The following is a 14785-nucleotide window of genomic DNA, read 5'->3' on the forward strand; positions in this document are numbered from 1 at the left end:
TCCCACCGACCGAGCTTCACCTTCCAGCTATCCTGCTCCCCTCCCCCCACTTTTTTACTTTGGCATCCTCCCCCTTCCTTTCCTGTCCTGGTGAAGGGTCTTGGCCCAAAGCCTTGACTATTTGTTCATTTCCACAGATGCTACCTGATCTGCTGAGCTCCTCCAGCATTTTTAGTGTGCTGCTCCAGATGAAGTAATTTGGGAGTTCCGGTGGGAACTGTAACAAGAGTGCATTGGTTGGTGTGGCTGCCTCAGGGGACCCAACTTCAATGCTGGCCTTAGGTACAAGAAACATGGTAGCGTAGTGGTTAGCATGGCGCTTTTACAGATCAGGGCATCAGGGTTTGGTGTTTAATCCTGGCGTCCTCTGCAAGGAGTTTGTATATCCTCCTGTGAAATCCAGTGTTTTCACTGGGTGCTCCAGTTTCATCGCACAGTCCAAAGACATACTGGTTAGTAGGTTAATCTGTCATTGTAAATTGTCCAGTGATTAGGCTAGGATTAAATTGGGGAATTGCTAGGTGGTGCAGCTTGAAGGGCTGGAGGAGACTGTTCCATACTGTATCTCAATCAATAAATACCTACACTGTAGATACTGGAAGCATCACCTCATTCTGCTAAGTTCCTTCTGCAGATACTTGACCTGCTAAGTTCTTCCAGCAGATTGTTTATTACTGACCTTGGGTACTGTGTGCGTGAAGTTTTCACCTTTTACCTATGACTGTGAGGGTCTCCCGAGGTTCTGGGTTTTATTCCTACATCCTAAACTTGAGTTGGCTGGTAGTGTCACTGCCTGCTGTAATGGCTACCAGTCTAGGCGGGTGGTAAGGATTGGATGGAGGTGAGGACATGTGAGGAAACAGACCCTTAGAAACAGGATTTGCTCTGAGAGTTGAAATGTACTTGGGGGTTGAATGAGAAATAGGAATTGTTGCTGATTGTAGACAACATAAATTACAACCTCGTGCAAATCATCATCAATATATACCAGTCATCGTAGTGCAAACATTCACATTGAGTGTGATGTTCTCCAAAGGGATTGTCTATTGGTGGGTCCTGGGGTGGCTGCAGAGGCTGGTGTGAGATGTTGGAGTGGATTCCCTTCATGGAGAATGCCTGTGCGTAACCTTGTTTAACGTGGGGAGACTGAGGCATGGGCGGCCAGCACATGGTCCTTGTCAGATTGGAGTCAGGCTCCGGTGGCATGGACTGTGAGGTGAGTGGGGACCCCTCACTGCCATTCAGAGGTGTCATCATCTCCTGCAGCCTTCCTCCCCCCTCACTGCTGTTGTGGTGTCATCACCTTCTGCCAGCTCCACCATTGAGATCTTGGTTGGATCTCTCTTTGCCATGGGTGACACTAACAAAACCATAGAACCATAGAACACTACAGCACAGAAAACAAGCCATTTGGCTCTTCTATTCTGTGCCAAAACTTTGAAGTTTCTAACATTTAAAGTTCAAAAGAGGTGGTTTGTCTCCTCTCTCTTCTGAGGTAGTTGAAGAAGACAGTGTGACTTGGCCTCCACAGCTGCCTGTGGCAAAGAATTCCACAGATTCACCACTCTCTGGCTAAAGAAATTCCTCATCTCCATTCTGAAAGGAAACCCCTCTATTCTGAGGCTATGTCCTGTAGTCCTAGACTCTCCCAGCATTGGAATCATCCTCTCCACATCCACTCTATCAAGACCTTTCACCATTCTATAGGTTTCAATGAGTTCAGTCCTCGTTCTTATGAATTCAGGTGAATACAGGCCCAGAGCCATCAAATAATTTCATATAACACACATCAAAGTTGCTGGTGAATGCAGCAGGCCAAGCAGCATCTGTAGGAAGAGGCTACAGATGCTGCTTGGCCTGCTGCATTCACCAGCAACTTTGATGTGTGTTGCTTGAATTTTCAGCATCTGCAGAATTGCTGTTGTTTGCGTTTAAATAATTTCATATGACAAGCCGTTCAATCATGCAATCATTTTTTGTGAACTTCCTTCCTTCATAGTTTCAGCACATCCTTTCTAAGATAAGGAGCCCAAACCCATTTACAATACTCCAAGTGAGGCCTCACTGGTGCTTTATAAAGTCTCAACATTACATCTTTGCTTTTATATTCTCGTCCTCTTGAGATGAATGCCAACATTGCATTTGCCTTCCTGATCATAGACTCAACCTACACATTTACGTGTACAAGGATTCCCCAGTCCCTTTGTGCCTCAGATTTTTAAATATTTTCTCCATTTAGAAAATGGTTAGCCCTTTTATTTCTCCTACCAAAGTGCATGACCATACACTTCCTGACTCTGTATTCTGCCATTTTTTGCCCATTCTCCTAATCTGCTTAAGTCCTGGACAAGCCAGCGAGCACTGTGAGGGTCATGTTTTTTGACTTCTCCAGTGTGTTCAACACCATCCGCCCTGCTCTGCTGGGGGAGAAGCTGACAGCAATGCAGGTGGATGCTTTCCTGGTGTCACGGATTAATGATTACCTGACTGGCAGACCACAGTACGTGTGCTTGCAATACTGTGTGTCCGACAGAGTGATCAGCAGCACTGGGGCTCCACAGGGGACTGTCTTGTCTCCCTTTCTCTTCACCATTTACACCTCGGACTTCAACTACTGCACAGTTTTGTCATCTTCAGAAGTTTTCGGATGACTCTGCCATAGTTGGATGCATCAGCAAGGGAGATGAGGCTGAGTACAGGGCTATGGTAGGAAACTTTGTCACATGGTGTGAGCAGAATTATCTGCAGCTTAATGTGAAAAAGACTAAGGAGCTGGTGGTAGACCTGAGGAGAGCTAAGGTACTGGTGACCCCTGTTTCCATCCGGGGGTCAGTGTGGACATGGTGGAGGATTACAAATACCTGGGGATACGAATTGACAATAAGCTGGACTGGTCAAAGAACACTGAGGCTGTCTACTAGAAGGGTCAGAGCCGTCTCTATTTCCTGAGGAGACTGAGGTCCTTTAACATCTGTGGGACGATGCTGAAGATGTTCTACAAGTCTGTGGTGGCCAGTGCTATCATGTTTGCTGTTGTGTGCTGGGGCAGCAGGCTGAGAGTAGCAGACACTAACAGAATCAACAAACTCATTCATAAGGCCAGTGATGTTGTGGGGATGGAACTGGACTCTCTGACGGTGGTGTCTGAAAAGAGGGTGCTGTCTCAGTTGCATGCCATCTCCCATCCACTACATAATGGACTGGTTGGGCACAGGAGTACATTCAGCCAGAGACTCATTCCACCGAGATGCAGCACAGAGCGTCATAGGAAGTCATTCCTGCCTGTGGCCATCAAACTTTACAACTCCTCCCTTGGAGCACCCTGAGCCGATAGGCTGGTCCTGGACTTATTTCATAATTTCCTGTCATAATTTACATATTACTATTTAACTATTTATGGTTCTATTACTATTTATAATTTATGGTGCAACTGTAATGAAAACCAATTTCCCCCGGGATCAATAAAGTATGACTATGACTATGACTATGACTATTCTGTAGCCTCTCTAATTCCTCAAAACTATCTGCCCCTCCACCTATCTTCGTATTATCTGCAAACTTTGCAACATAGCCATTAATTACATCATCAAGTCATTGGTATATAACATAAAAAGTAAGTTGTCCCTACATGGACCACTGTGGAACTCCACTAGTCATGGGCAACCTGCAGCCTGCCAGAAAATGCTGCCTTTATTCCCATTCATTGTCTCCTGACAATCAGCTGCTGCTTTATCCATGCTAGAATCTTTCCTGCTATCTCATCTCCTGTCATCTCATGTTCTCAATATTTATTGCTTATTTATCTATTATTATTTCTTTCTTTTAGTATTTGCATAGCCTGTTGTCTTTTGAATGCCCAGTTGGTGCAGTCTTTCATAGTTTCTATTATGGTTATTATTCTATTATGAATTTACTGAGAATGCCCACAAGAAAATAGATCTCAGGATGATCTAAGATGACATGTATGTACTTTTTGATTATAAATTTACTTTGAACTTTATATGTGGACTTCTAGAAGACATTAGACCTGGTCCTTAAAGGGATCCTTGAGTTAAATTTGAAGGGCCTGGAACTTGGCATAAATTATTTATTCCAGTTAAATGATTAAGTGGACAAAGTAATAGAATACGAAGAAAAAGTATTGAATTACCATCCGTGATTAACTGTATCTTAATATTTGTGGGGTGGCATTAGTTGCCCAATGTGTTTATTAATGACTTGGATGTTTATCATGTCATCCATGTAACGGGTAAAGGCCTCCCAACCATTGAGCACATCTACATGAAATGCTGTCATAGAAAAGCAGCATCAATTATCAAAGGCCCTCACCACCCAGGCCATGCTCTTTTTTTGCTGTTGCCATCAGGCAGAAGGTACAGGTGTCTCAGGATCCACACCATCAGATTCAGGAACAGTTACTACCCTTCAACCATCAGGCTCTTGAACAAAAGAGGATAACTGCACTCATGTATTGAAGTGTTCTCACAACCAAATTTAGGAAATCTTTATCTTGTTATTTCATGCTCTTGTTATTTATTGCTATTTATTTATAGTTTCATTTCAACAGTTTATTGTCTTCTATGCATTTTCTCTTTTGTTATCCTGTTTACAGTTACTGTTCTATAGATTTGCTGAGTATGCCTGCAAGAAAAAAATCTCGGTTGTATGTGGTGATGTGTATGCAGTCTGATAAATAACTTTACTTTGAACTTTGAGCTTCTTGAAGAACCTGTACCTCACTTACATGCTGCAGAAATATCCTCCCAATGAATACTACATTAAATATTACAGGCTCCACGGGAGCCCAACAGCTAGTGTGACACTATTACAGCTTGGGGATCAGAGTTCAGTGTTCAGTTCCAGTATCCTCTGTAAGAGAGTTTGTATGCCTTTCCCATGTGCGTGTGGGTTTCCTCCAAGTGCTCTGGTTTTCAGTGGGTTCGTTGGTGGTTGTAAATTGTTCCGTGATTAGGCTAGAGTTAAAATGGTAGGTTGCTGGGTGACACAGCTTGAAGGGTGGGAAGGGCCTGTTCTGTGCTCAGACTGGGATAAGTTGGGGCATCACACTAGCGTAGCAGTTAGCATGATGCTATTACAGCTTGAGACGTCAGAGTTCAATCGTGGTGTCCTCTGTGAGTCTTTGTTGTGTGGCTTCTTTTTAATGGCTTCTATTATATTTCTTTGTTTTGTGTCTACCTGCAAGAAAGTGAAATTCAAGGTTATCTACAGCATATATACTTCGATAATAAATGTATTTTGAATTTTGAACTTTGAACCTGAACTTGGAGTACACAACGTTTATGCCATTGAGTTGCAGTCTATCTGTTCCTCTGTCATGTGTTGGGCCTCATGTGCCAGTGAAGGAGGCAGAGAACAGACAGGTCAGTGTGGGAATGGGAAGGGCAATTGAAATGGCCTTCATTTGTGCTCTTGAGATCATCATTGTAGATGGAGAGTGGGTACACTGCACAACGGTCTTCTTGCCTGTGCTTGGTTTTGCCAGCATGATGGTAGGCCACGCCAAATGTAGTAAATAGGGTTGGAGGAGGTGCATGTGAATCTGATACATCTGAATCAGAATCTGGTTCATTATCACTAATGTGAGATCTTGAATTTATTTTGTTTTGCAGCAGCAGTACAGTTAAGGACAAGAAAATACCAAACAGGGCAAAAAAAAGGAATAATAGGATAGTGTTTATGCGTTCATGGGCCATTCGGAAATGTGATAGTGAAGTGGATATTAAATATGATTACATGAACGTGTTGGGCCCAGGGCAGATCTTCTGAGATGGTGACACCCAGGAACTTAAGGCTGCTCCATCTTTTCCACTCCTCATCCCTCAATGGGGACCGAAGAGTGTTCTCCTGACTTCCCCTTCCTGAAGTCCACAATCAATTCCTTGGTCTTTATTGAAAACTCTGGATAGCATGGATGTGGAGAGGACATTTCCTATAGTGGGGGAGTTTATAACCAGAGGACAGAATCTCAGAATAGAGGGACATCCATTTAGAACAGAGATATGGAAAAATGTCTTTAGCCAGAGACTGATGAACCTGTGGAACTTATTGCCACGAACGGCTGCTCAGATCAAATCATTGGGTATATTTGAAGTGGAGGTTAATGGATTCTTGATTAGTCAGGGTGTCAAAGGTTACAAGAAGACAGTAGAATGGGGATGAGAGGGATAATAAATCAGCCATGATGGAATGACAGACCAGACTCGATGGGCTGAATGGCCTAATTCTGCCGCTATGTCTTGTGACATTGTTGTTGTGACACCACTCAACCTACAAAACTTTCTAACTCCTGTAAACCTCTTCATTGCCATCTGTGATCTGGGAGGCTGGTTATGTATTTTGTGTTGTTTAAAATGATAAAAATCTGATCTGTAGTTTTCATATTGATTTGAATACTTAATTCTTTTAAATTATCTTGATTTGAATAATGTCAAGTAATGTTATTGTTAAGCTTTGAAGGCATTAAAAATAGAGCATGAAATGCACATTATCAGCTTAAAACTAAACAGAAGAATGTAAAAATAAATATTGTGGACTGAACAAGAACGGTAATGTAATAGAATTTGCCAGAGTTGGGCAGACGTTTGTTTGTAAATTTCATTTCAGTTTGATATCATTGTCTATTCCTCACGAAATCAGAGTTTTAATAAACATCAAGGCCCGGAGTTCAGAGTTCAATTCTGCCACTGTCTGTAGAATCTTTGTGCGTTCTCCAGGTGTCCACGTGGGTTTCCTGTAGCTGCTCCAGTTTCCACAGTCCAAAGTTGTACCGGTCAGTAGGTTAACTGCTCATTTTAAATTGTCCTGTGATTAGGCTGGGGTTAAATCGGGGTTGCTGGGTGATGTGGCTCAGTGGGCTGGAAGGGCCTGTTCCATTCTGCATCTCCAGATAAATACAATGATCAGCAAATTGCATATTACCATTCCAGAGGCACAGAAGAAGCAGAGACAAGAACAATAAAAAGATGAGTTGTTCTGGTGATCTGTAGGAGCAAATTAGAAAGCTGAGTTTATTGTTATATGCGTAAGTACTTGTGTACACAAGGGCAATGAAATTTTTACTAAGGAAAGCGGTACAGGAACAACAGGACTAGGACGGTCAGAATGGGTGAGATCTCGTCACTAGGACAGCGAGCTGTTTACTGTTCACTGATTATCTGTGCTATGCGCTACATGCACTTTGAATTATATTTTGTTTACTTATTTGTAGTAATATTTAGTAAGATGTGTTGTGTGTGGTATATCTATATTGTGGATGCACCATGATTCACTTCACTTGGTTGAATATATGTAGTCAGATGATGATAAAACTTCAACTTGAACTTGTAATACTAGCGACAGCAAGATATAAAGCATTATACACGAGAAAAATACAATAAAGGACACAACTGGAATGAAACAGTCCATTGTAGTGGAAAGTGGTCATATTGTGGGGGATTGGGATCATACAGGTTGGTTTAAGATCTCAATGGTTGAAGAGAAGTAGTTGTCCTTAAACCTGGTGGTGTGGGGCTTCAGGTTTCAGTACCTCCCGCCCAAAGGCAGCTGCGAGAAGGTGACATGTCCTGGATGTTGGCGATCTTTTGTGGGTGGATCTAGCCTTCTTGTGACAGTGCTTCTTGTAGATGCAACCAGTGGTGGGGAGGGGGATATACTGGGTTGAGTCCACTACTCCCTCTTCAGTTTCTCATATTCCTGCACATCAGAATCAGGTTTAACGTCACTGGCATATAGAGTTTACAGCAGAGAATCAGACCCTTTGGCCCATCTTGTTAATGCTGAAACCAATTAAACTGTCTACTCCTATCGACCTGCACTGAGAACATAGCCCTCCATACCCCTACTATCCATGTACCAAACTTCTCTTAAAGGTTGAAGTCGAGCTTGCATGCACCACTTGTGCTGACAGTTTATTCCACACTCTCATAACCCTCTGAGCGAAGAAGTTTCCGCTCATGTTCCCCTTAAATTTTTCACCTTTGATCCTTAACCCATGGCCTCTGATTGTAGTCCCACCCAACCTCAGTGGACAAAACCTGATTGCGTTTACCATCTCTATACCCCTCATAATTTTGTATACCTCTATCAAATCTCCCTCAATCTTCTACATTCTAAGGAATACAGTCCTAACCTATTCAATCTTTCCTTATAACTCTGATCCTCCAGACCCAGCAACATTCTTGTAAATTTTCTCTGTACTCTTTCAAACTTATTTACATCTTTCTTGAGCAAAACTTCACACAATACTCCAAATTAGACTTCACCAATACCTTATACAAATTTAACATAACATCCCATCTCATGTACTCAGTACATTAATTTATGAAGGCCAATATGCTAAAAGCTTTCTTTACGACCCTTTGTTCTACCACACTCCTCAGTGTCCTACCGTTCACTGTGTAAGACCCACCCAGGCTGGTCCTACCGATGTGCAAAACCTCGCACTTGTCTGCATTAAACTCCATCTGCCATTTTGTAGCCCATTTTTCCAGCCGATGCAGATCCCTCTGCAAGCCATGATAACCTTCCTCGCTGTCCACTACGTCCCCAATCTTGGTGTCATCCGCAAATCTGCTAATCTAGTTAACTACGTTACCATCCAGATCATTGATATAGATGACAAACACCAAAGGATCCAGCATTGCTCCCTGCGGCACACCATTGGTCAGAGAGGCAACCTTCTACTACCTCTCTCTGGGTTCTCCCACAAAGCCAATGTCCAATCCAATTTACTACCTCATTCTGAATGCCAAGTGACTGAACCTTCTTGTCCAACCTCCCATGTGGGACCTTGTCAAGTATCTTGTCAAATTCAGTGTAGACAAGATCCACTGCTTTGCCTTCATCCACTTTCCTGGTAACTTCCTCGAAAAACTCTATAAGATTAGTTACACATAACCTACTGCACATGAAGACGTGCTGACTATCCTTAATCAGTCCATGTCTATCCAAACACTTGTATATCCGGTCCCTTAGAATACCTTCCAATAACTTTCCCACAAGACTCACTCACCTATAATTTCCTGGTTCATGTTTAGAGCCTTTGTTAAACAAGGAAGCAACATTGGCTATCCTCCAGTCCTCTGGTACTTCTCCAGTCATGAAATGTGTTGTTTTGCAGCAGCAGTACTGTGCAATACATACTAACAAAACTATTCATTATAATAAGACGTATATATTTATAAAAATTAAATTAAACAAGTAGTGTAAAAAGAGGGGGAAAATAGTGAGGTGTGTTCACATGAATTGCCATACTAGACCATGACGCACAAGTCATGATGCTTTCTACTGTAAATCTGTAGGTATTTGTTATTCTGTGACATGCTGACCCTCAGCTTTCTGAGAAAGTAAAGACACTGGCGTACCTACCCTGTGATTTGCATCTGATCTATAACACTTTATTTTGGGTTAACTTGTGCTACCATGAACTGCTGTTGTAATGTATAGATCTGTATGAACAGTGAACTACTGTTGTAATGTATGGATCTGTATGAACAGTGAACTACTGTTGTAACGCATGGATCTGTATGAACAGTGAACTACTGTTGTAACGTATGGATCTGTATGAACAGTGAACTACTGTTGTAACGTATGGATCCGTATGAACCGTATACAAGACACTATATTGACACCGGTAGTGCAGTGATCCTTGCTGGCTGCCCCCGGCACGTCCTCGGACTGTCGGTTATTGATGTAAATGACACATTACACTTTGATGTACATGTGATAAGTAAAGCTAAACTTTTGTTTAATCATCAATTAATGTTCAATCAAGGAAAATGATAAAAGTTATAATTAAATTAGAAACACTTGTAATAAGAAACTAATGAAATAACATGCATAAAGTATACTGTATGTTGATAAATGGGTTTGATCTAAGTCAGGGGTTCCCAACCTCGTTTTATACCATGGACCAACATCATGAAGAAAAGGGTTCGTAGACCCCAAGGTGGGAATCCCTCGGGTAAGTCATTGTAGAGTTGTGCTCGGTAGAGCATAAGGTATCAGTTGAATAATTCAGAGCATTTGAGGTTTAAAGAAATTAATTGAAGTATGTAGAAGACAAGTGATGCATAACCTGAAAATAAATGAGAGCACAAGGACAGTGGGTGGGATCATGCTGAATTTGATCTGCCAGCTCAACCCATTCCTGAACAACCCACCTATCCACTCCAATCCAATCAAGGTGAACAGGGTTGATCTGAGAGTTATTTGAAGGTAGCGTCAGACAGCATTTCCTGAGACTCCACCATTAAACTCCCCGATAAGCTTTCGGTAATTCATATCATCAAAGGCTTGAGAGCAATTTTTAAATGTTTCTGATGAGCGTTAACATTTAAACAGTTAAATAGGCCTGAGATTCTTAAAATCAGTTTGTGAGCTATTAAAATGTAATTTAAAGTTTTGGAATATATTTATAGACATTATTAAAATGTTATTATTAATATATATAAATCATTGAACTGATTGGCGTTGTATTTGATTGAAAGTGACTAGCCCTGGCTGAGTCCCTTAAACCTTTAGTTCAACATGTCAGTGCTCTGTTGCTGTACTCCATGGTAGTCTGTGAATTGAAATGGGAGGTCACTTTCTCTCTGACTTGTAGTTATCTTATTTTTGATAAGTAAAAAAGAAAAGCTCATAGAAACTGTTTCAGGTAATTCTTGGAGAGAAATAGTTAATGTTTATTAATTTTCATCATCAACATCATTATGTGCCATGTCATTTGATGTGGACGATCATGGACTTTCCATGACCATGATTGTCTTGGCAAATTTTTCTACAGAAGTCGTTTGCCATCGCCTTCTTCTTGGCAGTGTTGAGGCTTTATAAAGCACTGGCGAGGCCTCATTTGGAGTATTGTGAGCAGGTTTGGGCCCCTGATCTTAGAAAGGTGACAATGGAGAGCATTCAGAGGAGGTTCACAAGAAGGATTCCAGGAATGAAAGAGTTACTGATTGATGACTCTGGGTTTATACTTACTGGAATTCAGAAGAATGAGGGTGGATCACATTGAAACCTCAACGGAGTGGATGTAGAGAGCATGTTTCCGACGGGGGGCGGGGGTGATGCATCTAAGACCAGAGGATACAGCTTCAGAATACAGGGGTAGAGGGGTGTCATTTTAGAATGGAGATGAGAAGAAATTTCTTTGTTCAAAGGGTGATAAAATCTGTGGAAGTTGTTGCCACAGGTGGCTGTAGAAGCCAATTCAATGGAGATATTTAAGGTATTTAAGGCAGGGGTTGATGGTTTCTTGATTAGTCAGGGCATGAAGGGATACAGGGAGAAGGCAGGAGACTAGGACTGACAGGGAAAATGGATCAGCCATGATGAAATGGCAGAGCAGACTCAATGGGCCAAATAGCCTAATTCTGCTCCTGTATTTTATGTTCTTATGATTTTGAGATGGGTGGCCCTAGCCATGAACAATACTCTTCAGTTATTGTCTGCTTGGTGTCAGTGGCCACAAAACCTGACTTGTGATATGCACCAGCTGCTCATACGACCATTCAGCACCTGCCCCCACAGCTTGATGTGACACTGACTGGGGGCTAAACAGGTGCTACGCCTTGCCCAAGGGTGAGCTGCAGGCTAGAGGAGGGAAGAAGCGCCTTACACCTCCCTTGGCAGAGACGTACCTCCACTCCACTGCCCAAAGCTTATCTATATTATTAACAAATGATTTCAAGGATTTCAAAAGTTCATTCATTATCAAACTATACGACTCTGAGATTCTTCTTCTCCAGACAGCCAGGAAACCAAGGAAAAAAATAGAATGACAACACGATCATCAACTTCCAAACCCCTCTCCCCTACACAGATCACAACAAGAACATCAGACCCCAAATACTCCTCCCTCCACACAAAAAAAAGAATAAAAACGTGACAAGAACATTGGCCTCCAATTCCTCCTCCCCTCACAAAAAACGAGAAAGAATGGGTGAAAAACACAATATAAAAACTATAAGACTGTAAAAAAGAGACTGAAAATAGCCTAGATCGATATCCATGTTCATAAACATGGTAAAACCTTGGTGACATCCTTCAGCCACAGCGGCAGGTTACACAGGCTCCCCTCTCCGGCATCAGAGCGAACCTGCCAGTGATCAGAAGGTGAGTCGCCACCCACCTTCCGCATTTGTCTTGATATTTCAATCTCCCTTGTTGCTTTAATCAGCAAACAATGGAAGCCTTAATTAGCTAAATAGAGTGGAACATTGCCTCGCAGCCTCTGTAGTCTCCTTGACTTCAGGCTCGCGCTCACTGCCTCCCAGAATCCTCTCGGAGACAGCAAAATGCTGGATCACCCGATTGAGCTCCAAACTGCAAAACCCACAGGCTGCAACAGTTCCAGAAACACATTCCAGTGAGAAACAGGTGAAAAAGACATAAGAAGTGAAATAAATAGTTTTGTTGTCTATCCAGAAGATGTCAACTGTGGGAACGTTGTGTGCATCTTCTCCAGATAAGTTCACCAAATTAACAAGTTGTTGCAGTGAAATGTTTATGTTAATTTTACAGTGCTTTGGTCTTACACAAAATTAGATTCTTATAAATACTCCCAGATACGTAGATAAGGGAAAAGGGGCTGTTGGTTAAATTGGGGAAATTAGATTAAATGTATTGATGGTGAATAATCTGATTCTATAGTAATTATTTGAATTTATTTAATAATTCTTCATATTTTTATTCCTCAGTATATACAAGGAGCACATAGTACATACTTATGTTGCTAACTAACTAACTAATGAAGTTTAGCCTTTTACTTCAATATCATTAAACACAGGCTGTTGTAGGGTAATAGTATGCTTGGGGAACTCGGAGAGTTTTAGAAACCAGAAGCTGATAACAAATGACAGCCAAGAGGCTTTGGAACCCATTTCAGTGGGTATATTTAAAGCAGGTATTGATAGATTCTTGATTAGTCAGAGTGTCAAAGGTTACAGGGAGAAGGTAGGAGAATGGATTTGAGAGGGAAAATAAATCAGCCATGATGGAGTGGTAGTCTTATGGTCTTATAAAATACTGATATAATACTTTGGTAATTTGGAGAAAATAGAAAATATGCAATAAATGAATAAGAAATTGCTTCATAACTCTGGCAACCTAGGTCTGAGCCTGGCTTCTGGTGCTGCTCTGCGACACTTACTCAGTTCTGTGCTGAACTGAGCCTGTGGCCTGCACCTGTTGCAGTGATGCCTGGCTTCGTGACTTTTGTTTTAATGGGTTCTACTGGGTCTCATTGTTTTGTGACTGCCTGTAAGGAGACAAATCTCAAGGTTATTTAATGACTACATACTTTAACAATAAATGTATTTTGAACTTTGAACTTTGAATTTACTGTCAAGTGTTTCCACTGAATGGTCTAGTTGGCTCGTAAATACTAAAGATGGACTGATTAATGGATTAATTGGACAGCGAATGCAGATAAAGTCAGGGTGGGGACATGTGAGAGAAATAGGGGAATGGGGATTGATCTGTCAGGGACCCAAAGGGCTGAACAGTCTTAAGAGAAAATGAAAAAAATATGAAGAATGAAAATTAGTGCAAGTGCTTCTATGTATGTTTAAAACAAAATTAGTGAAAGTAAATATTAATTTCAAAGGTTGGAACAGAGGTCTTCAAATGAAAACTAAGGAAAAGGCCTTGGCATTAAACAAGCTGTATTTTCATTATAAAAGTCACAGAAGTATACAGGAAATATTGAGTAACGAAAGGCCAAGTGAGAATGCAGGGCCTGAAGTAATTAATACTAGTAAAGATAAAATGCCAGGAGAACTAATAGAATCAGAATCAAGCAACACACATCAAAGTTGCTGGTGAACGCAGCAGGCCAGGCAGCATCTCTAGGAGGAGGTACAGTCGACGTTTCAGGCCGAGACCCTTCGTCAGGACTAACTGAAGGAAGAGTGAGTAAGAGATTTGAAAGTGGGAGGGGGAGGGGGAGATCCAAAGTGATAGGAGAAGACAGGAAGCGGGGGGATGGAGCCAAGAGCTGGACGGTGATTGGCAAAAGGGATACGACAGGATCATGGGACAGGAGGCCCAGGGAGAAAGTAAAGGGGAGGGGGGGAAGCCCAGAGGATGGGCTTATTTGTGTAAATATCCTCTGCTGAAAGGACCAACATAAGTATTGGAAGGTTAGCCGTTAACTATCTGTGTCTGTAACTGTTGCCGTGGTTCCCAGTGGAAATAGCTGCAGACTCATTGCCTTTTCTTAGGGTGGTAAAGATAATACCAAATGGAAATGGAATGGAAGATCTCAGGAGCACGGTTGTGTATCTGGATTTTGTGTTCCTGACTGAATTTCAGTACCAGAGAAATTATGTTGAGAATTGAATTTTGTGTGTCTTGCAGTGCCTATCATTCCCAGTTACTTGTACAATCTTCAACATCAGCCACCAACAAAAAGTCCAACACAAAGCCCTGAAGCTATTTCAGCAACAAGATTTCAAAAAATATTTTCCTATTATGACAACTTGACGGTGGAAATGGGAAGCGATGGAGAGACTGGACTCAACACAACGCAGCCTGCAGTCATCAATACAACAACTCAACTGCCTGCCAACACAAGCTGTTTGAAAAATAACCAAGACCTGCTGAATGAGAATGTTGAAGTTGGCTTATTGTTTGCTTCCAAGGCCACCGTGCAGCTTGTAACCAATCCCTTCATTGGACCATTGACAAATAGGTGAGCCAATAGGCCAAGAGACTTTATTATTTCATTTAGTGATACAGCACAGAACAGGCCTTCCCTTCGAAC

General features: G+C 41.8%; 1 protein-coding gene across 1 annotated transcript in view; it reads left to right on the forward strand.

The window, feature by feature from the left end:
• slc18a2 (solute carrier family 18 member 2) overlaps positions 1-14785 on the forward strand; it is an 84092-nt gene that overhangs the window by 24464 nt on the left and 44843 nt on the right. The window contains exon 3 of the mRNA XM_063072051.1: positions 14380-14713. Within this exon, the coding sequence (XP_062928121.1) occupies positions 14380-14713 (334 nt within the window). The remainder of the gene's footprint in view (positions 1-14379; positions 14714-14785) is intronic.

The sequence above is a fragment of the Mobula hypostoma genome, chromosome 19 (genome assembly GCF_963921235.1).
Source record: "Mobula hypostoma chromosome 19, sMobHyp1.1, whole genome shotgun sequence".
Lineage (NCBI taxonomy): Eukaryota > Metazoa > Chordata > Chondrichthyes > Myliobatiformes > Myliobatidae > Mobula > Mobula hypostoma.